The 24373-nt window shown below is 36.5% G+C and overlaps 1 protein-coding gene across 1 annotated transcript in view; it reads right to left on the bottom strand.

Moving 5' to 3' along the window:
- MALRD1 (MAM and LDL receptor class A domain containing 1) overlaps positions 1-24373 on the bottom strand; it is a 620077-nt gene that overhangs the window by 1557 nt on the left and 594147 nt on the right. The window contains exon 40 of the mRNA XM_068545334.1: positions 1472-1547. Coding sequence (XP_068401435.1) covers positions 1472-1547 — 76 coding nt within the window. The remainder of the gene's footprint in view (positions 1-1471; positions 1548-24373) is intronic.

The following is a 24373-nucleotide window of genomic DNA, read 5'->3' as shown; positions in this document are numbered from 1 at the left end:
AAGGTGCACTTAGTTTAATTAATACAAAGTCATTTGTTTCTGAAACAACAGAAATCAAAATAGCAACAAAAGTCTAGAGCTATGACAGGATTTCTTCCTTAGCCATTCTTAATGGAAAGAAAAAAACATGAAAGAGGAATGATAAATATAAAAATGTCAAATTTAAAACACATTTTAATTCCTTACATCATTTGTAACTTTCAGATACTAAAAGTTAAACTAAGCTAAAGATTAAAAAGATTAAGTTTTCTTTTCTTTAGTAAAAATGAAAATAGGTTTATATTACACCTTCCTACTTTGTCAAGAAGATGTATTACATTTTGTTTCTTAAATATTCATTTATTTATTTGCTTATTATCCATTAAGTAGGGCTACATTTTCATTTTTAGTCTATGACTTGACTGACTTGGCAAATCATCCAAATTAATTCTCTCTGTGTTCTGGGAAATATCTTACTTCTTCCTTTCATTCCTAACAAAACAATACTAAAAGTGTATATGACATCATTATTGAAGATGCAATGCCCTTAATTTCTCCTTTCCTCTTTTTAAGTTATCAGGTAACAGAAATAAAAAAGTCAAGCGTTGTGTTAGACTTCAACCACATCACTCAAAAATACTAGAAACCACCTGATCTGAAACCTTTGCTACTCGGTTTCAGCAACAGTAACAACTGTTTTATGGAGGATTTTCATTAAAAGAATAATGGGAGAAAATGAAAGCTGGCTTTCTACCTGTTCACTTTCACAAGAGAATGAATTTGATACAATATTTCTAAAATCAGATGTAAGGAAGCTTTCATACAGAAGAAGTGATGTGTTATGCCTAATCCTGTTTTATACCCAGATGGATGCTCATATTACCTATTTAAGAAAGGGATGAGAGAGATTTTATTATACTTGCCATTTTCTCTTTAGCCTACTTCATATTGCACTGATAAGGAGTAGCCCTAAAAAAGGCCAAGAAAGATGTAACACACTTCACTTTCTCCTTTCTCTTTCTAAGTTATCAGGTAACGACCCTCACAGCCCACACCTGAATTGAAAGAGAGCCCAGAACGCTATTCTCCCTTTTGTGTTTGGGAATAAAATATGAAGAACAGTCAATGAAGAGTTACTGTGAGTAGATGACTAATACTTTGTGGGTTAAACTGATATTTTCCAGATTTGTCAGCTCTATTTGGGTATGAACAGTGACCACAAAGCCATTTAACAGTGAACTGATCCTACAAGCAGATTGAAACCATCCTGAAATGGAAAATTCTCATTGCATATTTAGAGAGACTGAAACTCCTTCCCATCCCACCTCTTTAGTGGAGAAATAACTCCACTAAAACACATCTTTTAACCATGATATGGGAACATGTCCAGACAACACTGTGTGTGTGTGTGGTGTGTGTGTGTGTGTGTGTGTGCGCGCGCATGTGCAGGCTTGTTCCCCGTTCTGAAACAATACAGTTCATTACCACTTACCTCTGTTTTCTCTGGGTTGCTCCAGTTCCCATAAATTGGATTAACAAGTGCACAGTTAACACTTCTTTTCGTTTTCCTTAAAGCACCCAGGGCCACAAAAAGAAAAGTAAGTATTAAAATGCACCACAGGACATTTTCAGGCTATTATCTGATAGAAATCTTTGGGAGACACATTATCTAGCCAGTGTACTTATTTTTATGAAGGTATTTCCATAAGTAAAGACTTTTTTGCAGGATGCCAAGGCAAACACATTCTTGAAAGCAAATGTAATTTGACCTCTGAATATTGAAATCCAAAAAAACCCAAGCACATAAAAAAAAGTTGTTCTTAAAATTGATTGCTTAAATATTATTCAAGTAATACCAAGGTGTACAAGATTAGAAAGAACAATGTTATATAAAGTCGAATTGGTTATAAGGAAAGGCCACCTTGAAGTCCCATGGACTCCAAGAGTTGCCAAACCCACCACATCCTGAGGACTATTTTCCATGACAGTGTCTGTCATAGAGATTTGTATGTAGTGCATGTCATAGTATTTAACATTTTAAACAGCTCATTTTAAATATGAGCATTTTGAAGAGATCTTTATGTTAGTATTTCCTTTCATGGATCATAAAGAGGCATGTCCTTGGTAATCTCACATACTGGTCTAGATCTGCATAATTTACTCTGATTAACTGAGCTCCTAAATGATCATTTCCTTTTTATACTTCAGTTACTTAAGAGTCAATAGACTTATCAGAAGACAACTAGCCCTGGTATAGCTGGTCACAACTGATGAAGAAAAAATGCTCATCACAGGAAAGAAATAAATATAACCAGATAACTAAATACATCCTATTGAAGATATAAGGAAAATCCCAAATACGCACACACACACACATACACATGCATGCATACACACACACACGTACACATACACATAGTGGAGAATGGAAGACCGATTCCAGGATGATTGCCAGTGTCTTGAAGAGGCAACCAGGAAGAAAAAATATATAATGCATGACTATTTTTGCCCAATCAGAGTATAATGACAATAAATGTTTGTCAGTAATGTACCCTTAAATCCTAAAAGAAAAGATAATAAAGAGGAAGTCTTACTGATTTACTCTTTGAAAAGAAATTGTCAGAGGTATGACCTCTCATTTCATCTACCAAACCGCATGGTCCTCTTCTAAAAAATAACAGTGTTCATGAGCCCAATAGCATAATCAGGTTAATTGTGTTTGGCTGACAATACATTCTCCCTGTGGATTCAGTGTCTTCTAAGCTTCCTGACCTCCGCTGTTTCTATGTAATTGGCTTAAATATTCAGTAGTTTAACCAGTTCACCTTCATTGCATCTACGTTTTGGTTATTGATGAAGAGGGCCATAGCAGCCATTTTTTGTGAGTTATTTTGTGAAAAAAAAAATCATAGACATACTCTTAAATGGTGAGGCAACAAGTTAATTCCTTAACCACTAATTGAAAACTTATGAGTTGCTCTCATTAAATTGAATGAGTGGTGCTTGATTCTTTGCCTTTTCTCTCTCCAAGACTAGTCAATGTTACGTTCTCAGAGTAGTAAGCTCAATAATTGGCATAGTTAGAGCAAGAGCCTAGACAGTGCTGCTCTCAAAACTGAGACTGGGTGGGACGTGACGTGGTGTTTTGAAATATGTCAAAATGTGAAAGCAAAGGCTGGTACAGGAGAAACAACATGCAGAGAGGGAGGATTAGAACAAAATGGAAATTAGGAACTAGGTAAAGACGGGACAGCCACAAACACCGACAGCTCAGAAAAATTATTCTTGGCTGAAATCAGGCATGAAGTCGGGAAACAGGAGGAAACCCAAACCATAAGACTAGGCAGGACAGATGGTCCAAAGACTGGGCAGGCAACCAGGAACTGGAGGGACAGGCTCGCCTGTCAGGTGGATAGAATTGAGGCACATGCAACACAAAAGATTTCGAGATGAGGTGATTATTTTTGGCTTTGAACTGCTGAGACCCCAGATGACCTAAACCAATATTGGCAGGCAGAAGCCAAGTAAATTGATCAATTTTCCAACCCTATTGATTCAGCTATTGAAGCAACTTTTCTTCTGAAGGATTTTAAGTCTTAAATAATTTTCTATTAAAATTAAGTGGCCAGCCTTTGGGGATTGGGTGACTATAAAGAAAGAAGGGTGATACATAAGTGTCAGGATACGGAGTTGTAATAAAACAAGAAAGGGTCACAGTAGGAGTAGTGGAAGGTGAGCAAATTTGTTTACTTCAAATTATGTTTATTAGTAATCTCAAACTTTAATTTTTCCTAGATCAAGTGTATGTCTCCCAACATTGGATATCCCTGAATTGTTGGGCTTAATTCTTAATGTCTTTCCTATTTAAAAGGTAAAAATATTACCCACTGCCCATAGATACTTCCATTAAGAAAAATTTTAAATGTCAACTCCATATATTTACCATTTCAAGTTCTATGATATAATTTTCCACCTTCATCAATTATATAAATTCAAACATAAACAATTTTACTTAAAATGATGGATCCTGATATGAGGAAAACAAAATGTTTGACTATGAAGTTTTCTACCACTTCTAACACTGTATGCTGCAATGATAGTCTGCATTAGGATAAAAAATGCTTGTTTAACTTACTGTATCTGTCATTAGGCAGACAGCTCTTTAAGAGCTGAGGTTTCAAAGAATGGAGCGACCTCTAGGAACCAGCAAGGCATTGACTTAGAAGCTTAGAGTAGAGGAAAGGAAGCTGCATGGATCACATGAGTTTTCCTCCCCTAACTTGTGATGAATTCACTTAAATTATTATTAAGCTCTGGCTACATCCAATATGTGCAGGCACTGTATAAGGTGGCATTGTGAGGGGGCTAAACAGAGAAAATGTTTCTGATGCAAGTTTCCAATTTAAATTTAGTGAGCATATGAACACCTCTAAAGGAATTGACTTCATGGCTTATTAACTAACAAAATTGTTTTAGTGTTGATTAAAAACATGAAAGTATTTAAAATAGATATCTGAAATCACTGTAGATGGGCAATGAGGAAAAACAAAAAATAAAACGAAACTTATCTATGTTGCATCCAGTAAACATGACTTTCACACACCATACACTTCACCCATTTAAAGAATATAATTCAAGTTTTTTAATAAAATTAATTTTATTAATTTAAAAAACTGTAAAATATATATAACAAAATTTGCCATTTTACCCATTTTTTAAAAGTGTACAATTCAGTGGCATTCACTGCATTCACAGTGTCGTGCAACCATTACCATTACCTATTTCTAAAACATTTTCATCAGTAGAAAAGGAAATTCTATAGCCATTAAACAATAAAAACTGTTCTCCTCTTCTTCCAGCCCCTGGTAACCTCTAACTTACTTTATGCCTCTATGAATTTACCTAGTCTAGGTACTTCATATGAGTGGAATCATACAATATTTATCCCTTTGTCTGACTTATTTCACTTAGCATAATGTTTTCAAGGTTAATCCATACTGTAGCATGTATAAGAACTGCAATAATTTTTATGGCTGAACAGTATTCCATTGTATGCATATGCTACATTTTGTTTATTCATTCATCTGATGATGGACACTTGAGATGTTTCCACCTTTTGACTATCGTGAATAATGCTGCTTTGAACATTGGCGTATAAGTATCTGGGCCCCATTTCAACTCCTTTGGGTATATAACTAGGAGTGGAATTGCTGGGTCATATGGTAATTCTATTTTAAGTTATGAGGAGGCACCGAACTGTCTTCCATAGCAGCTGTACCATTTTACATTTCCACAAATAATGTATGCAGGTTTCTATTTCTCCACATCCTCACCAACACTTGTTATTTTCTATTTTATTATTACTATTATTGCCGTCCCAAAAGGTGTGAAGTGGTATCTAATTATAGATTTGATTCACATTTCCCTAATGACTAATGATGTTGAGCATCTTTTCATATGGTTATTGGCCATTTGTATATCTTCTTTGAAGAAATATCTATTCAAGTATGCTTATTTTTTTCAATTGGGCTGTCTGTCGATTTGTTGAGTTGTAGGAGTTTTTATATATTCTGTATATTAAACTCTTATCATATATATATGATTTCAAATATTCCCATTCTGTAGGCTGTCTTTTCACTTTCTTAAGACCCTTTGATGCATGAAAGTTTTTGATGAAGTCCAATTTATTTTTTTCTTTTGTTTCTTATACTTTTGGTGTCATATATAAGAATGCATTGCCAAATCCCAGGTTATGAAGATTTACTCCTATGATTTCTTCTAAATGTTTTATGGTTTTAGCTCTTATATTGATGTCTTTGATCTGTTTTGAGTTAATTTTTGTGTGTGGTATGAGGTAGGGGTCCAATTTCATTCCTTCGCATGTAGAAATCCAGTTGTCCCAGCAACACCTGTTGAAGAGACTGTTCTTTCTTTTTATTGAATGGACTTGTCAAAAATCAACTGGTCATAGATGTATGGGTTTATATTTGGATTCTTAATTATAACCCATTAGTCTCTATGTATATTCATATGCCAATACCATATTGTTTTGTTTGCTGTGGCTTTGTGGTAAGTTTTGAAATCAGGAAGTGTGAGCCCTCCAACTTGATCCTTTAACAAGACTGCTTTGGCTTTTTGGTGCCCTTGCAATTCCATATGAATTTGAGGATCAATTTTCCATTTCTGCAAAAAAGGCTGTTGGAGTTTTAATAGGCACTGTGTTGAATCTGTAGATTGCTTTGGGCAGTATTGACATCATGACAATATTGTCTTCCTATCCATAAACTCGAAATGTCTTTCCACTTATTTAGGTTTTCTTTAATTTTTTTCAGTAGTGCTTTGTAATTTTAAGTGTAGAAATCTTTCACCTCCCTGGTTAAATTTATTCCCAGGTATTTTATCCTTTTAGATGCTATTCTCAAAAGTGATTGCATTCTTAATTTTTTTTTTCTGATTGTTTATTGCTGGTATTTAGGAGCACACCTGATTTTTGTGTGTTGATTTTGTATATTGCAACTTTGCTGAATTCATTTATTAGCTCTAGTAGCTTTTTGGTGGATTCTTTGGGATTTTCTGTATATGCATGATCATGTCATTTGTAATAGATTTATTTATTCCTTTCTAATTTGGATGGCTTTTTTTTTTCTTTTTCTTGTCTAATTGCTCTGGTTAAGGTTTCTGATTGGTAAACACATTTATCTCTAGCTTAGTGGCGCTATAAAACCTTCATTAATATAAAAATAAATTGTAATGCTAGTGTATGAGGCAAATTATTATGGCAACGTTTGGACAGTTTTGGGTAGAGTCTGATTGTCACTTAATGTGAAACCTTTAGACTGGATAAGTGAATAAACCTTTATCTAGGTTGAAAGAAAAACAAGGTGACAGTGAGCATAGGTGTCATTCTGCATGTTGAAGAATGGCTATCAGGAGGGTTACAAAGAAAGAATGACAAGACAATGCCTGAATTGTTTTTACTGACAAGTCTATACTTCAAAATAAACATCAATTTACACATATTGTAAGTTTATTAATTAATAATTTTAATCAGCTTTTATAATTTGTCTTACTGAGTATGTCTTATTAATTATTAATTTTATTTACTAAATTAATTGTTGTTTTTGGTTATCAATCAGTGGTTTACTTTCTTTCTGTTAAGAACAGACATGTTTTTCTCCAGTTTACTGGTATGTCATTTTGTGTGTCTGAGAAACTACTCACGCTTCTTAGTCAAATCCACCAAACACCTAGTGGTAGTCCCCACTACCATCTCATGGGAGTAAATCTGTCACAATGTATTCGTATTTAAAAATAGGCTTAGAAAATGTTCAGATGAGCTCAAAACTTTAGCACAAATTATAAAAGTAAGGTGGTATGCCATTTAAGATGGCCATGCATGATGATTCCTGTTACATCCAGGTGGATTGCATTATAAAACTCTACTGTAAAAACCTGTCTACTAAAAAGTATGGAGAACAACACTTTCTGAAATTGGGTAATGCTAATGCAGCTATCAAGGTGATTTGAAGAGATAAACATGATAATTTATTTACCAAAAGATATTTGCTGTGCATGTGTGTGTGGAGGAATTTGCTCTCATGCTTCCACTAAAGAAATGATTTCTATATTTGTTTCTAAATGCTGAAGAACATTCTAAGATCCAAGAAATAACTGTCCTGAGTTAAGGGCCTGAAGGAAAATGATGTCTATAATGTGGTGACTCACTCCTTAAGGTGGTGAAATGCTAGAATGCTGATTATGTTATTTATCATCTTTCATGTTTATTTAAATTTATCCAACATTTCTAGGACACATACTATTTATCAAACACTGCATTAGGTCCTATACTTACAAAGTTGATCATTATTTGTTCCTGCCTGTAGAATTTCTTTTGGAGGGCGGCAGCTTGCTAGATTTCTGTCTCTTAGATTAAATTACATTTATAAAATGCTTACCACAAGTAGATGCCCACTAACAGTCCAGTGCTATTCTTTTACCTTCTTTTCTTATTCTCTCCTTTTGTCATTTATATCTTCTTTTAAACTTCCTACTTGTTTCTCCTGACCCCCAAACTTGCGACCAATGAAAGGACATTGGGATAAAGGAAAAAAATAAGGAAGTGGCAAAATTAGTAATAATACTCACTGTAGTACTTTTAATTTTTTAAAATAAATTTATTTATTTAGAGCTAGCAAGGACCTTTGCAATCATCTTGTTCATGCCTTTTTTACAGATGGAGCAAATGAGGTTCTTCCCCCACTAGATTATAAGTCCTCTGGAGGATAAGGACCTTGTCTGGTTTACTCTTCTCTCTATCACAGCACCTAATACAGTACCTAGTGCGGCAGGAATCAACTGAATGTTTATAGAAAGAATACCTTAATGAATGCACATAGTCCGAAGGCTTAATGATGGAAAAAAAGCCACTAACCAGCTCTCTACTCTGTTCTTCCATGCCTACTCCCAGCAATATACTTCATCAATACTCAGAGAGAAAAGACATTCATTTTTACTATTGTTACCATGGAGTCACATTTGTATTTAGATTTCTGTTCCAGGTAGCCCAAGACTTTAAGTGGGCCAGGAGCCTACTTTTCTCTGTCTCTTTCCATTTTTGTTTTTTTTTTTTTCAGCTGGTTAAGTGCCAGCTCAGAGGAGCAGCCTGGGGGCTTTCCTGAAGATGAGCAGAGTATAATAGAATAGGGCTGGTCCTTCTATCTATTTCATTACATGGAAACTGAAAAAGTCATATTATTGGAGAAAAATTAATTTGGTACAAGTAACTCATTTTACAATATTTGAAAAATAAAGGTCTGTGTCCCTTATATCTCATATATATCTCTGAAAAATAAGAGGTATGAAATATCCATGTATAAATATCAGGGGTTGATGTGAGTTTTCAGGCTATGAAGTATTTGATTTGTTACTGCTGGGGAAAAATGTTTTCTAACCATAAAAGTACATGTGACATATTTTTTTAAAAAAGGGCCCATCTAAATTATGAAATACAATCATTTCACTGGTGGAAATGGAATTCATTTATTCTGGGAGTCATGCCTATTATATTAAATTTTGCTTAGCCTGATAAATGGTGAATCTGGAGTGTCTCAGAGAAGTAAATCTCAATTCTACTCTACTCATTTCCACCTATGTCATTTTAAACTCTTCAATTAGGTTTTTCCAAATGTTTCCAGTCCTAAGACTTTCTATGAAGTCTTTCTGAGTGTGCTAATCTTTCACATAAAGGGAAAATACATTATAAAATCCTAATAAAAATAATATATTTCTGGTCCCCACTTTTACTCATATCTATTTTTAATGTTCATTAAACATATTTCTGTCAAGAAGAGATCTTTTTAGAAATGTTTGTTTCTTAGGGTACTAATAATTTTTTTTTCTCTGTCTCATTATAAAAATTAATGAGTAATGCTCTAATTTTTGCTTCCTGATTTTAGAACCTATAAAAATGAGTTATTCTTTTTTTTTGGTTTGTTCATTTTTAACTTGTAGTAATAGGAGGAGATTGGTGCACTGCATTTCCTGTGCAATTATCGGTGCCAAACGATTCACATACATCATCTTTCTTTTCTCAAAACCTTAGACAAGTTTCATTTTACACCTGGTCTCTGTTTCCAATCCAAATTTTAGCCTGTCTGAATAGACTGTTTTTAAGGAGAGGTATCACACATTTTTTAATTTAGACACTACTTTGTCCTTTTTGTAATGAGAGCAACTTTATGGCAGTTTGCAAAGATAAGCACAATAGAAGAATATAAACCAAATGAGAAGGGACTTCCCTGGTGGTGCAGTGGTTAAGAATCCGCCTGCCATTGCAGGGGACATGGGTTCGAGCCCTGGTCTGGGAAGATCCCACATGCTGCAGAGCAACTAAGCCCATGCACCACAACTACGGAGGCTGCATTCTAGAGCCCGTGCTCTGCAACAAGAGAAGCCACTGCAATGAGAAGCCTGGGTACCGCAACCGAAGAGTAGCCCCCACTTTCCACAATTAGAGGAAGGCCACACGCAGCAATGAAGACCCAACACAGCCAAAAATAAATAAATTTTTAAAAAAATGAGAAACAGATAGGAAGTGGAGAAAAGAATTCTTAGAACTGGAAAATAGAGTTGAGCCAGAGGGAAAGAGATGGGGACAGTATATGACATCGGTATGGTAAGAGTCTATTTACTTACTTAATGTAGGATACAAATTTGACTTTAAGATTCTCCAATTAAAATTTAAGCAGGACAAAAGAATCAATCACATAGGTCACACTTTCAAAAAACAAACAAGAAAAAAAAACAGTTGCTTAGAAGCACATCTTCACCAACTCAGGAGAGAAGACTTTTATGGTATGCATCCTGTCACCATACTCTAGGCTAACAAGGTAACAAGTGCCCATAACATTATTTTAGGAAGACCAGCAATGGGTTTCACTAGGTTGTTTCAATAAATATCTTTCAAAATATCAGACTGAGACTATGACAAAGTGTGCCTCAGTAAAACTATCTAGGAGAGGGTGGTAGCAAGAAGGGAGAGGGATTAAATGGAACACTTGAAGCACAACAGTGTGTTAGAGAATTTGATTTGGGGAGCATTTTTTTTTTTTGGCTGCACTGTGCAGCATGTCGGGTCTTACTTCCCTGACCAGGGATGGAACCCAGCCCTTGGCAGTAAGAGGAAGGAGTCCTAATGACTGGACAGCCAGGGAATTCCCATGAGGGGCATCTTAATATGGTTGTGTTTATCATAAAAAAGCCAGCACCAAGATTACAATTTGTAGTGTGTAATTACAGTGTGGCACATTAAATCTGTTATAAGAATCTGTAGATAGTAAAACTGTCACTGTCTGCAGATGACATGATACTTTACATAGAGAATCCTAAAGATGCTACCAGAAAACTACTAGAGCTAATCAAAGAATTTGGTAAAGTAGCAGGATACAAAATTAATGCACAGAAAGCTCTTGCATTCCTAAACACTAACGACAAAAAATCTGAAAGAGAAATTAAGGAAACACTTCTGTTTACCATTGCAACAAAAAGAATAAAACACCTAGGAATAGACCTACCTAAGGAGACAAAAGACCTGTATGCAGAAAACTATAAGACACTGATGAAAGAAATTAAAGATGATACAAACAGATACAGAGATATATCATGATCTTGGATTGGAAGAATCAACATTGTGAAAATGACTATACTACCCAAAGCAATCAACAAATTCAGTGCAATCCCTATCAAACTACCAATGGCATTTTTCACAGAACTAGAACAAAAAATTTTACAATTTGTATGGAAACACAAAAGACCCCGAATAGCCAAAGCAATCTTGAGAAAGAAAAACAGAGCTGGAGGAATCAGACTCCCTGACTTCAGACTACACTACAAAGCTATGTAATCAAGACAGTATGGTACTGGCACAAAAACAGAAATATAGATCAATGGAACAGGATAGAAAGCCCAGAGATAAACCCATGCACATATGGTCAACTTATCTTTGACAAAGGAGGCAAGAATATACAATGGAGAAAAGACAGCCTCTTCAATAAGTGGTGCTGGGAAAACTGGACAGCTACATGTAAAAGAATGAAATTAGAACACTACCTAACACCATACACAAAAACAAACTCAAAATGGATTAAAGACCTAAATGTAAGGCCAGACACTATAAAACTCTTAGAAGAAAACAAGGCAGAACACTGTATGACATAAATCACAACAAGATCCTTTTTGACCCACCTCCTATAGAAATGGAAATAAAAACAAAAATAAACAAATGGGACCTAATGAAACTTCAAAGCTTTTGCACAGCAAAGGAAACCATAAACAAGACAAAAAGACAACCCTCAGAATAAGAGAAAATATTTGCAAATGAAGTAACTGACAAAGGATTAATCTCCAAAATATACAAGCAGCTCATGCAGCTCAATATCAAAATAACAAGCAACCCAATCCAAAAATGGGTGGAAGACCTAAATAGATATTTCTCCAAAGAAGATATACAGATTGTCAACAAACACATGAAGGGATGCTCAACATCACTAATCATTAGAGAAGTGCAAATCAAAACTACAATGAGGTATCACCTCACACCGGTCAGAATGGCCATCATCAAAAAGTCTACAAACAATAAATGCTGGAGAGGGTGTGGAGAAAATTGAACCCTCTTGCACTGTTGGTGGGAATGTAAATTGATATAGCCACTATGGAGAACAGTATGGAGGTTCCTTAAAAAACTAAAAATAGAACTACCATACGACCCAGCAATCCCACTACTGGGCATATACCCTGAGAAAACCATAATTCAAAAAGAGACATATATCACAATGTTCATTGCAGCACTATTTACAATAGCCAGGACATGGAAGCAACCTAAATGTCCATCGACAGGTGAATGGATAAAGAAGATGTGGCACATATATACAATGGAATATTACTCAGCCATAAAAAGAAACAAAACTGACTTATTTGTAGTGAGGTGGATGGACCCAGAGTCTGTCATACAGAGTGAAGTAAGTCAGAAAGAGAAACACAAATACCATATGCTAACACATATATATGGGATCTAAAAAAAAAATGGTTCTGATGATCCTAGGGGCAGGACAGGAATAAAGATGCAGACGTAGAGAATGGACTTAAGGACACTGGGAGGGGGACGGGTAAGCTGGGATGAAGTGAGAGAGTAGCATTGACAAATAAACACTACCAAATGGAAAATAGATAGCTAGTGGGAAGCAGCTGCATAGCACAGAGAGATCAGCTCGGTGCTTTGTGACCACCTAGAGGGGTGGGATAGGGAGGGTGGGAGGGAGACGCAAGAGGGAGGGGATATGGGGATATATATATATACATAGAGCTGATTCACTTTGTTACACAGCAGAAACAAACACAACATTGTAAAGCAATTATACTCCAGTAAAGATGTTAAAAAAAAAAAAAAAAGACTATTGTACTCACTTTGAATGGTGACAGGTGGTAACTAGACTTATGGTGGAGATCATATTTTAATGTGTAAAAGTATCAAATCAGGTGTGTTTTACACCTGAAACTAATATAATACTGTGTGTCACTTACAATTAAATTAAAAGTTAAAAAATAAAAAGGACAATTAAATAAAAAAGAATCTACAGATAGAATAAAATTGCACATCATAAAGCATTATAAGAAAGAATAAACTGAGTCTATAAATCATCCTTTTCTCATTGAATGTATACTCCTGTAAAATACTGTATTACCTGACCACTGCTAAAGAAAAAAGGGAAGACATCATGGGAGTAGTAAACAAAAATATTCACCTATATAATGGTCTCTACCTTTGGCAAGATGATGACATTTTTTTAAAAAAAGAATTACAACATCAATTTGTAACACAGGACAGAAAGAAAGAAAAGAAGCAAGTCAATTTGAAAAAGCAGGGATAATTTAGGGGGGATGTCCATGAGCTCAAGTTTTCATTTCCCAGTCCTTAAGGAAGAAGCTGAACCAAATGTTTTGGGTGAAAAAGTTCAGAAAGAATTGGGCTTGGAAATATAACCAGAAATGCCCCAAAAGGGAGAGGAAAGGATTAATCATCCGGGGTCACAAAACCAAACCACTGGGACACCAAAGTTTGCTAAACTCATTCACATGATACAGCAGCTGCCATATTTTTCTCCTACTCTTTTGAGGCAGGAAATAAATATCACTAACAACAAAACATGTCACTGTTTAATACGATCTTGCTGTGGCAGAGTGCTTACATGGGAACATGCCCAGGAACATGGAAGCAATTAGTATGAATAAAGCTGACCCAGGTTCCTGTAGCTTAACCCTAAGGAGACCCCATGTTGCCAATGGGAGGGCAGTCTCCACTGACTTCTAGCACATGCACAACCACCTAACATGAACCGGATGCACAGTGGAACACAGATTTTCAAGATGAAAGGTGCATGTACATGTGTGCACATTGATAAAAGTTTGGAAGAAGACACATCAAAATGGTAACAATCTCTATCTCTGGGTAGTGACATTCAATGTAATTTTTAATTCTTTTCTGGCACTTTGTTGTATTTTCCAAATTCTATTCATTAGGCTGCTGTATATCAGAATCTTGGGAGTGGGGTGGAAAAGATCATGAGGTGTTTCCCCTGCACGAGCTCCTCGCCTCCACCCTGCCCTGGCTCCTTGTAAACCATTTGCCTGAAAGGTAAGATCCCTACCGCAATCTTTCCTGGCTCCTCTCTTTTCAGCATTGCTTCTCAACATCTACCTGCCGTCCCTGCTGCACTTCTTAGGGGTTTTAAGTAGGTCGTAATTCCTGTTTTTGCTCTTAGATACCCTCCTCATTGGCCAGAGCCTTTGCCAGCTCTGGAGCCAGATAAACCGTTTCTCTTCTTTGTACTCCCCTGTGCAGTGTGCATTTTACTATCAGGATATATGGTATTTTTGTTAATTGGAATGAAATATTTTTCCCTGTAAATTGCTCCATATGAAAACTCACTCTAATTTCCTTATTGAATTCCCTTAGACACGTAATCTCTTTGCTTAAAAACCGATTGCAGTATTGAAGTTAATTATCAGTCTTTGTGATTTTCCCTATTAATCACCTAGCGACTGGCTTCTTTCTAAATCTTTTGACAATTTAAAGTTGACAACGCTATGTAAGAATCTGTCTAGAAAAATGAACTTAGTTGCATTTATCTATTTACATTCATGTCTCTCCCACTTGAATGCTAACTTCCTATGGGCAGAGATAAAATCTTTATTTTCCAATTTATCTCAGAAACGTTACTTGAGTCCCAAATATGTGCCATGTACTCTACTGCAGAGCTACTCAGAGTGTGATTTATGTATGGTAATGGTCTTATTCTGTTTATGGTTCCGTAATGAGATAAATACAAAAATTGAGGATAGGTGTTTAGAAATGTTTGTAGCTATCTGACAGAGTAAATTTATGTCTGTTGAGGCTCAGAATAAGAAATTTAGGCTAGTATTTTGTGTGTCTTTTAATTTCACTTTTCCAATACTTCTTACAAAAGCATTGGTATGTGATGGATTGAAAACAAAACAAAGCAAAACACATCCGGTCCTTCATCACACATAGTTTTGCTGGCTCTGTTCTACTAACACTGGGTGTTCAAATATGAGTAAATACACATTTGCCTGGCTAACTTTTTGCTAGCTACCTCTTCTGAAAATATTTTCTCTTCCATTCTCTTTGAATGAATGTGATACCTCATAGTCCCACAGTTGGAAAGGGCCAAGTACTATATAACTTTCTTCGATCAGAATGAAATATTTTTTCATGTAAATTGCTCTATATGAAAACACCCTCTAATTCTCTTATTGAATTCCCATAGACACATAATCTGTTTGATTGAAACTGATCGCAATGTTGAAGTTAATTATCAGTCTTCGTGATTTCCCTTAGCAGTCACCTAGCAACTTGCTTCTTTCTAAATCATTTTAGACAATCTAAAGTTGACAACACGATATGACAATCTATCTAGAAAAACTTACTTATTTCATTATGACTTACAAATACCTACAAATTCCTTTAAATATACCCTATTTTGGATTTATTAATACATTTACTTAAAACTCTCTTTGGTCTATGAATTAGTTCAGCTTATAATACTTAAAATTTGAAAAAAGCAATAAAATTGCATTTTCTTGTAGTTATTTTAGAACAACTTATTTTTAAAACATAAAGAGAAATTATAAGTACACAAGCACATGATTAGCATTCTATATAGATTTCTTAAAAATAGTCTATCCCTGTTGTTTCTCAGTAAATTTCCTATCATTTTTCCTTACCTGACCTATGTTTTATTCACACTAACCACACCATTCTCCATTACAGCTTGTGCCTTGACACAAGCTGTTCTGTCTGCTCTTCCTCATTTTCATCTTGGGGATTTCAATCCATGAATTCAGACTTGAGTGATGCAGCATATACTCACTAAATCCTTCCTCAATTTCCCCACCATATTATTTTCACCTTTGAAAGAGACTTGGCCTCTCTTTTACCTGTGTTTCTCCAGAGCTTTGTAGGAAGCAACTGCATGTGTTTCATATATGCTTGTTGAAGAATTGACATTATTTGCTTTTCTATATGCTGTCTCCACTCGAGTGTAACTATCATTTACTTCTATATTCCCAGCGACTAGCACAGTGCCCAGCACATAATAGATGCTTAATAAATTTTTGCCAACAAGTACATAAATGAATCGCTGAGAGTTTCTGATATATGTGTTTCTTTTCACAAAGACAAAAATAAGCTGGTCTTTCAAGTTCTCTTGTCATTCTGTCCTTTGATTCATTAGTGAACTAGAAATTCCAACCCAGTAAACAGATTGTTGAACTTCTAAGAGTGTCCCTAAGGATGCTGTTAAGGAGAAATTGTGTGAAACATAATTGAAAGCAGAAAAGAGTCTTTATCAGGAGGATGGCAAAGCAGTTATGAAGAAAAATTATGAAGCTGATCCCATCTTCCCCTCTTTGAAATTCCCTACCCTCTAGTAACATTAATAAAGAACAACATTTAGAATTCTGATTCTCCAGCAAAAGGAACGAAATGTATTTGCTACATGCCATAGCAGAGCTAAATGATTTGCTAAGAGCACGCTTTTCTTTACTGCCTGCCTGTCCTTCCTCATTTAAAGAGGTTACGTCTTTCAAGGAGCAACTCTGATTTCCTACAACACATTCTTCTACTCTGATTGCTTGGATATGAAGAAACACATGCAACACTGAAATATTTCAGGACTGAAATGCTGTCTTCCTGCTAATGTAAGATTTATAGTGAACAGAGAGAAGACGCTGAAAAGGGCCTTGAATCCTGCCCTGGGGACTATTTCTGCCAAATAGTCACCTGTATTAAAATGGCAAAATAGCTATCTTCAGATCAAATAATTAGAACATGGGGCTATTATACAGTAAAGTGCTCTTTATATTTTTTACACAGAATTTATTTCTTAGACTATTTGGAGTCTGTATCCAATGACAATAGATTTGAAACAACTTGGGAGAGTTTGCAGTGACAACACACACACGTACACACCAATGAAGCTTGCGTTATTCCAGACTTATATTCCTGACACATTGCATGTAAGCTGATTTTGCATAGTCAAATAATATAATAAATGACCAGGGAACTGGTTATTTAAAGAGCTACTACTTATTTAGTAAAAATAGCAAATCATTTTGAAATTCATGTGAAATTTCTAATTTTATTCATTTGATAAATATGAATATTACTTTAAGAGTTAATCTATGTACTCATGAAAGAAAGTAGAATAAGAGTAATAATATCCTTATAAATAAAACTGGTAATTAGATTACCAGTTATATTGATTAGATTCGATTGTCAGATGCCAGGCACTGTTTTCAGAAACTTCAGGGTGAAATCTGTCACACATATAGATACCCAAATTAAATGGTATAGTGTGAGGACAATATTGAGAGGAGTGAATATCGTCACTTTTTAAAGTAAATTGAATTTCCTGCCTCCCTGAAATGCCCAGGTGTTTTGATGCCCAGTTTCTTCCATAGATTATGAATGTTCATACTTGTAGGTTTTTGGTATTCCCTAATGTCCTTCATTAATATTCTAGGATGTAAGCTTCTGACTATGGGCTGATTTGGTAGCCCATCATGGACCCCAATAATAATTTTGCTAAGGGTACATGTAGAGCCATACATGTAGGGCTCATTTGGGATTCCTTTATTTGCTTTCAGCTTCTGTAGAATGGCATGAAGGTCAATCAAGTTAGATTGAAATTCTTCAAGAATACCGAACAATGATATCCTAACTTTAAGAGTCATCTGTGAGTATTCTAGTAGGAATAAATCCTGGAGCATTGAGGCCGAGTAAAATATTTCTTGGAAAATAAAATGTTCATTTGGGCTCAAACATCCTACTGGAAACAGGCTGAGACATTTGATTTAACAGATATTTTCTACGATGAATTTCTAAGGAATATCAATATAAATAGGACAAGGACCCCACCACTAAGAGGCTCACAATCTGTTATGGGAGACATCAAATCAAAAGTCAATGTGACGAGGGAAAAACAAGGCTGAGAACAAAGCGCTTTGGAAGCTCAGAGGTAGGAGTGCTTACTTTTTGTCCAACATGACTTCGGAAAATTTGCAGATGACACAACTTCTGTGGTTAGCCTTTGTGAAAGTTTTCCCTTTTTATGTTTTATTTTTATGGCAAAGGAAGAAGCAAGCCTAGCATTTCTGAAAATTTGTTCTATCTTACTTTGATCAACAAGTTCTTCTTGGCCATTAGAGTCTGGAAAGAGGCAGCTGGCACCACTCATTCAATGTCTCGGGCATAATCAGCCCATAGAGCCTGAATTCCAAGACTTTGATGTATTACTGCAAATCTACAGATCCTAGCCATCTTATTTTTCATCTGCCCTACATGTTACTTATGAAATGCACACTGTGTGTTAGGCAAGGAGCAGAGTAAACAGACACTGCTGTCTCTGCTTCCCAGAGATTTTATCAGTGGATAGAATTATAACCGAGTCCCAGATATTGCTGTTTTTAACCATCAGTCAGTTGCGTGGTCAAGACCACCATACAGAAAGATTTGCCAAGTGCCTGGTTTAATATCGTAAGTTAGATACTTTAAAATTTTAAAAAAATAAGCGTTAACTCTCTCAGAATGCAAAGATAAAGGTAGGACACTACTCAGTCAGGTAAAAGGCACTCTAATAGCTGAAAGGCTTAATGCAGTTACATTACAACCAGGGAATACTCAGGGCCCAAAGGACCAAACTCTGAAGTCTATTTAAAGATAAGTAAATAAATAAAAAGAATAGTAAACATAATATATAGTCATGCCCTAAATTGTGGAGGTGGCCTATATACATGACACACATTTGGGAAAAATTTAGTTCAACTTCCTCATTTTATGTATAAGAAAATACAGAATGTCAAAATAGTTTTCTTCCCTGTTGCCCAACCTGTTTTTCTTCCTGGATTTTTGGATCTCTGTTAGTGGCATTACCAACTGTGCAGTTGCCTAGACATGACATCCTCGGATCAACTTTGACCCCTGCTTTTTCCTCACCTCCTATGTTAGGTCAGTCACCACTGCTCAAGTTCAAGTTCTCACTGTCTCTCATCTAACCTCTCAAACAGGCTTATGTCCTCTAGACTGCAGATCACTCTCTTAATCTTTTCCTAATCTGTTCTCATGCTCTGCCTTCTTTTTTTAACCATAGATATGATCTTGTCATTCTTCTTACATTCTTAAAACACTTCTTGTCATTCTTAAAACACTTCCCTGGCTTGCATCAGTTAAGGCCCTAGCAGGAAATAGCTGACATACTCAAACTGGGAAATTTGAGGAGCGTTTGATCAAGTGACAGTTTGCAAAGGTTTGGCCAGAATATAAAGAAACCAGTAGCAATAGTGCAGTAGGCTGGGCCAATGACATCATGCCTGTTACCACCCTAGGCTGGAAGGAGGCAGACTGAGAAGGGTACAGCTGTGGAATGCATAGGGGCTCCTCATGGACCTGTCACTGCCAGCAGCCACCTGGAACCATGCTGCAGGCAGGAGCCAGGGTTATGAATACCCAGCCCCCTCTCTCTTTCCTCCCTCAAGGTGCTCCACTTTGGCCAAACATATTATAAATTCAGATGAATATAAATTCAGCCCGTTAATGCAGTGCATAGAGGTCAGGTCTCCAGATCCACCTTCTACCCTCTCCATCCTGTTTGGTGGAGAAGTGTAGAGGGTGGACTTGGGGGGACAGACAGAAGATAGCCAGCACTCAGCGCAATTTTTTAAAATAAGTTGAAATCTCCTTAAAATAGGCATTCAGAACTTTTAACCACCTCTCTACCATATCCTTTTCTAAGCGTAATCTAATTTGTTCTCCCACCCCCATTCTATAGCTATGTCAGCCAATTTGAAAACCATAAGTTTCCACATTCTCTTTTATTTTCAGGAACCCTCTTTCTTCATCTCTGCCTGGCTTCTCCATCCTTCAAGTCTTTATACGATTGCTACCTTCCCTTTGCAGCCCTCTTCATCCATCTAAATTGCTGGCTCCCCAGAATATATCACCTCTATGTGATATGCCAAGGCTTGCCCCGGTGCACTACTCACTCCACTCTGAATAAGAGGAGTTCTGACTTCATGAAATTCCCGGCCACAGGGTAGGGAATGGGACTCTTCTGAGAGGAGCAGAGATGTGATCAGTTTGGGACAAAGACTCTTTTTCCTCTGAGGCCTCTTTTATGGGCCTGTTCTACCATTTCAGGATAAAATAACAAACAAACAAAGGTGAGGATGAAGGGAAAAGTATAAAAGAATAGGCTGCATAAGATTCTTATTTAAAAAAACAAAAAGAGAAGAAAAAGAAGGAGGAAGAGGAGAAATCATCATTATCACACATGGTCCAATCCCGTTTTTAAGGGGAAGATTTCGAAACCCTGCTCTCCATTTGGCTTTTCTAGCTCAAAGTAAACATTTAGCAGGGTTTGGCAGAGCATGGCCAATGTATGCACAAAGGACTGAGACTGGGGAGTTCGGTTCGTGGATCTTAACAGCTGTACTTCTTGAGGGCAAATGCACATGTGGAGAGAGCAAATGTTCGCAAGCGTTATGAGACGACCTTGGTCATTGCCTCTAGTGGAATTCCAGTTTGCTAAGACTAAGTATTCATTTCAGGGACCAAGGACAGGCTCACTAGTGACATTCTAGCTGCAAGAGCAGCTGAATGCCTTGAGGCAGAGAGTAAGTAAGGTTTTGATTTTGACTAAGAATAAATACCCATCGCTGGGTCCAGGTTAGGTCTATGCCAGGATCTCACACTGGAAGAGAAGCAAAACTTCTGCCTCCAAAGAGCCATATTATCATACAGGGTGTCAGCAGTGGGAAAGGGTCGGGGAGAAAGAATAATATTACAGAGATAGATATTTTATTTGGAAGTCAGGGCCACTTATTCATAAATCTCAAACAAGAACATCTGTGATTCTCATGGGCAGCTGGTATAGCTTTCGGGATCCTAGTAACCTTCTTTCTTATCAGAAATACAAACAACAATCATTCTTTTGATCCTTCTTTCCTTCCATTTTACCCCCAAAGTATTTTGTTTTACATTTCTACCGTTACACATGCCATAGTCAAATATATATTATAATGGAGTTATGAGTCAGAAAGCATATAAGATGATAATCTTATATATCTTTGAGCTTTCTCAAGACTAGCACATGTTTGTGGCATTGAATAATGAGGCATTCCCAAGATCACATTCAGGTCTTATAATTTCCTAATCAGCAATCTTTTTACTGTTGCACATACATACAATCCTATGAAATTATTTAGAAAATTTTTAGAAAAGACATAGACATATCTTATTTCTCAGCATAACTGAATGAAATAGGTTTGTTAATTTTTAACTTTTGTTAGTGTATTTATTAAATTAACACAATTCTTTAGGAGTAAGTGCCACAATGCAGCATAATAAACAGCAATTTATTGCATATTTTCCCCCAGGCAAAGATGATATAATCCAAAATAGGAAAGCTGTGGGTGTTATGTGGCTTCAGCAAATTAAGAATAAATAGTCCACTATTTATTTTGTATCCTTTAATCTAGATTTCTAGGTGTAGGCTGGATTGTCACATCTACTTTGTATGAACCACAAACAGCTCTAGAAGGCTGCTACATTTGTTGCTTCCTCTAAAGTGTCATGAGTAAAAATCTGGTGGATTTTGGACCAGGGGGACAGGTGTAGTGGATACCTTTCAGAGACCTTTCATGATGACCCCACCCAGCAGCCATGTTTGTACTATTTTTTTTTTTTTTTTTAAAGGTAGCCATGTGCTATCTGTGTCATCAACATTTTTTTTTAATTAATTAATTAATTAATTTTTGGCTGTGTTGGGTCCTCGTTTCTGTGCGAGGGCCCTCTCCAGTTGCGGCAAGCGGGGGCCGCTCTCCATCGCGGTGCGCGGGCCTCTCACCATCGCGGCCTCTCTTGTTGGCGGAACACAGGCTCCAGACGCGCAGGCTCAGTAGTTGTGGCGCACGGGCCCAGTCGCTCCGCGGCATGTGGGATCCTCCCAGACCAGGGCCCGAACCCGTGTCGCCTGCACCGGCAGGCAGACTCCCAACCACTGCGCCACCAGGGAAGCCCCACGTTTGTACTCTTGATCTTGCCCCATAGCTCACCCACAGTTGATTTGACCAGAAATGGGATCTTGACCCAAGTGGGCTAATCAGAGGGTTATCCTTTGGAATATGGAACGGAGACGTAAAAACAAAGATATAGTCTCTCCACAGATCTGGGGACATAATGAGTAACAAACATCCATTCTCTAGTCCACACCTTTTTCTTATATAGACAGAGAGAAAAGGAAGTATGTCTTCAGAGAGAGAACCAACAAGAATGAAGCAAAAAGCAGCAGAGATGAGAGGCAGATGAAGAATACTGCTGGGTCCAGGCCTTCCTGAGGTCTGATCTCTTTATTCCTACCCTTGTGCTCTGGAAGACATGTGCATTGTTACACTAAATTCTTTATTTTGATTAAGGTGCTTGAGATGCTTTCTTCCCCTGCAATCAGAGTGTCCTCACTAATACATTCAATGGCAAGTAGCTAACAGAAAGGTCAGAGAATGTATAATAAAATCCAGGAACTGCATCTCTAAAAACAACTTTAAGAGTCTCGTTGCTGTGCTTAGCATTGTCTGAGCATGCAGTGCTCCATCCTATGTTTTTAAGAAATTAATACAAAAACGTTTCCTTCAAGTCACTGAAGGGCCTCTTATGCTACAGATTCTTTTTATAAAATCTAATGAAAAATCTTAAGGTTAAGGTTTATTTAGAGAGGATGATGAATTTCCTGCTTACATTAATTCCTGCCTATCTCAAAGTTTTGGTATTATTTTCAAGGTGAGTCATTTTTATCATTTAGCCATCTCTTGGCCAAGCATTCTAACTTGCTTTAGGGCTTAAAAGATTTCATGCAAAAAGACATTTTTTTTTTTTTTTCAAAAAGACATTTTTTAAAAGTTAACGTGCAACATTTTAATTTAAAAGTAATTAGTAGACAGGAGCAATGTCTTTGGTGATGGTCAGAAGTATGGATAATGTTCAATAAAGTATAGATAGCCTTCAGTGGGCGTGTATTGGGTATCAGTTATGCATACAATGCTAGAAACTGGGGATGTAAAGATAAGAACTGGTTAATATGGAAATAGTTTAGTAGTAACACTACATAATGGAGCTATAACTGTCTTCTTTAGGATAACATGCTGACAACTCAGTGACTAACCCTGAAGGGATGCCAGGATATTTTTGCTTAATATCAAAAATACATGAGTTTGTATAGCTCCGCCAGGCAGAGGGTGTGAAAAGCCATGCACTTTGGGGAAATGGTGAGACTTTTCCCAAGGCTAGGGTGTATGTGGAGGGTGCAGATGGTGGAAAATTAAACTTGGTGCGGTGGTCTTTGAACCCTGCCACTTGAGTTTTCCCTAAAATAATTTAGAAAAATACGCATCTCCTTTTACATTTTCATGTTAATATCTAAAGTTTTTATGATAAGTTTAGTGGTTGCAAAGAATATAATTTCTGAAATATTTTATATTGAGTTCTTTAAAATTATGGAATTTGTCTGCCATCTCATCTAAATGACAAAGCCAGTCCTGCTAACTATCCAATCAGCCAAATCAAACTTAATTTTCAGAAAAAGACTGACTTCATTGTTAAACTCAGATGCACATGTTAAAATGTGTCCCAGGGAATCTAAAAGAAAATGGTACAAATGGACTTATTTAGAAAACAGAAACAGACTCACAGACATAGAAAATAAACCAAAGGGGAAAGGGTGGAGGGAAGGGATAAATTAGGAGTTTGGGATTAACAGATACACACTAGTGTATACAAAATACTGTACTGTACTACTGTATGGCACAGGGAACTATATTTGATACCTTGTAAAAACCTATAATGGAAAGTAATCTGAAAAAGAATATATGTAATATGCACATATAACTGAGTCACTTTGCTGTACACCAGAAACTAACACAACATTGTAAAACAATATACCTCAATTAAAAGAAATCATGATTTCAAAATCTAAGTGGGAAAGGAGAGAAAGAGGAAGAGAGACAGAGAAAGATTGGGAAACTGAGAAGATAAATTTGGCAAAGATTCATCTCCTGTTCCCCTTTCAATATTGCTTATCTCAAATCTCTTTTGCTACAGGAATCTCTTTTTGGTAAGTTTCAGGATAAGTGTAAGGTAATGAGGACATCTGGGAAAGAAGCAACAAGAGAGGCAATGCCCTGGGGCCAAATGCACCTTTCTTAGCCAGAAGAGAACCTCTGAAGTTTGAGCATCTGTAAATTGACTCCCTGAAACTATTTGTGCCACAAA

The sequence above is a fragment of the Eschrichtius robustus genome, chromosome 1 (assembly GCF_028021215.1).
Source record: "Eschrichtius robustus isolate mEscRob2 chromosome 1, mEscRob2.pri, whole genome shotgun sequence".
In the NCBI taxonomy this organism is placed as follows: Eukaryota; Metazoa; Chordata; class Mammalia; order Artiodactyla; family Eschrichtiidae; genus Eschrichtius; species Eschrichtius robustus.
Note: the sequence above shows the minus strand (reverse complement) of the source record. Positions and strands in the feature narration are given on the sequence as shown.